The following is a 1,317-nucleotide window of genomic DNA, read 5'->3' as shown; positions in this document are numbered from 1 at the left end:
CCACCTCATCTCTCCATATTTTACAAGCATGAAATATAGCAAAATTAATTTTAATATTATCATTAATTCCGATGGACTTATTACAAGATGAACAGCAATATGTTGTTGTTATAAATATTTATTATTATTTTACATTCGTTATGTTGCAATTATAATTAAACCTTTTCAATTTGTTTTTTAATGGAGGAACGCGGAGATATTCCATTGCTGAACCTGTCGTATATGCACTATACGTCATAAGTACCCAGATAACTCTAATGTAATATCAACCAATCAGATGCGAATAAATTCTGTTGTGCTTTCCTAATGGCGCTCTTCTGCTATTAAAATATTACATGGTGTCAAAATAATTACGAAATTCACGCCTAAAATGGAACAGTTTAAATCCCCATCCCAGCTCAATTTCGATAGGAATCTCGGAGAGAATTGGAAAAAGTGGAGGCAGCGCTTCGAGCTTTACCTCACGGCGTCAGGTGCGGTAAGAAAAGATGGTGCTACGAAGATTGCTATACTACTCCACACGATCGGAGAAGAGGGAATAGCAATTTACAATACCTTCACATATGAGGATCAAGAGGACAAGGACAGTCTTGATGTAGTTCTATACAAATTCAGTGAGTACTGTGAGCCAAGAACAGTTATAGAAAGGTACACGTTCTGGGAACGCTCCCAACGGGAAGGGAAACGATAGACCAATTCGTAACTGTCCTAAAAAATCACGCAAAAACTGTGATTTTGACACACAAAGAGACAACATGATTCGTGACCGGATAATTTTCGGTGTGGCAGACTCCAGGCTCAGGAAAGGCTATTGAGAGACTCTGACAATCCCAAACTCGACAGGATCGTCGAGTTGTGCAGGGCCGCCGAGGGGAGCACCATGCAGACAGCTCAGAGAAATAGAAAACGTTGCTACTGCGAGGATTAATGCCGTATCGAGCAAGGGACAGAAATACCGTCAGCCCCAGGCTAAGTCCCAGACAGGAAAGTTTCACCACAAACCTAAGCCACAAACTGCATCAAAATTCAACTGCAGGAACTGTGGTAAGAAACACGAAAAAAACGCATGTCCTGCGTACGGACAGGACTGTCATAACTGTAAGAAGAAAACTCACTTCGCTAATATGTGTCGTGGTGGTAGCAATCGGAAGCAATATGAGCACGGTAAAATTCACGCGTTAGAAGATTTGTCAGTACGACCCTCTTCATCGGGTCAGTGCATGTTGAGGTAGGACAAGTACAGAGCACTGACGATGCATGGCGCACAGAACTTAAATTGGAATGCAGTAAGAAACCAATAAAATTCAAAATTGACAC

General features: G+C 41.2%; 1 protein-coding gene across 1 annotated transcript in view; it reads right to left on the bottom strand.

The window, feature by feature from the left end:
* LOC106806332 (AMMECR1-like protein) overlaps positions 1-9 on the bottom strand; it is a 5,393-nt gene extending 5,384 nt beyond the window's left edge. The window contains exon 1 of the mRNA XM_014808239.1: positions 5-9. Within this exon, the coding sequence (XP_014663725.1) occupies positions 5-9 (5 nt within the window). The remainder of the gene's footprint in view (positions 1-4) is intronic.
* Between the last annotated feature and the right edge of the window lie 1,308 nt (positions 10-1,317).

The sequence above is a fragment of the Priapulus caudatus genome, unplaced genomic scaffold (genome assembly GCF_000485595.1).
Source record: "Priapulus caudatus unplaced genomic scaffold, Priapulus_caudatus-5.0.1 Scaffold155, whole genome shotgun sequence".
NCBI classification, from domain to species: Eukaryota; Metazoa; Priapulida; class Priapulimorpha; order Priapulimorphida; family Priapulidae; genus Priapulus; species Priapulus caudatus.
Note: the sequence above shows the minus strand (reverse complement) of the source record. Positions and strands in the feature narration are given on the sequence as shown.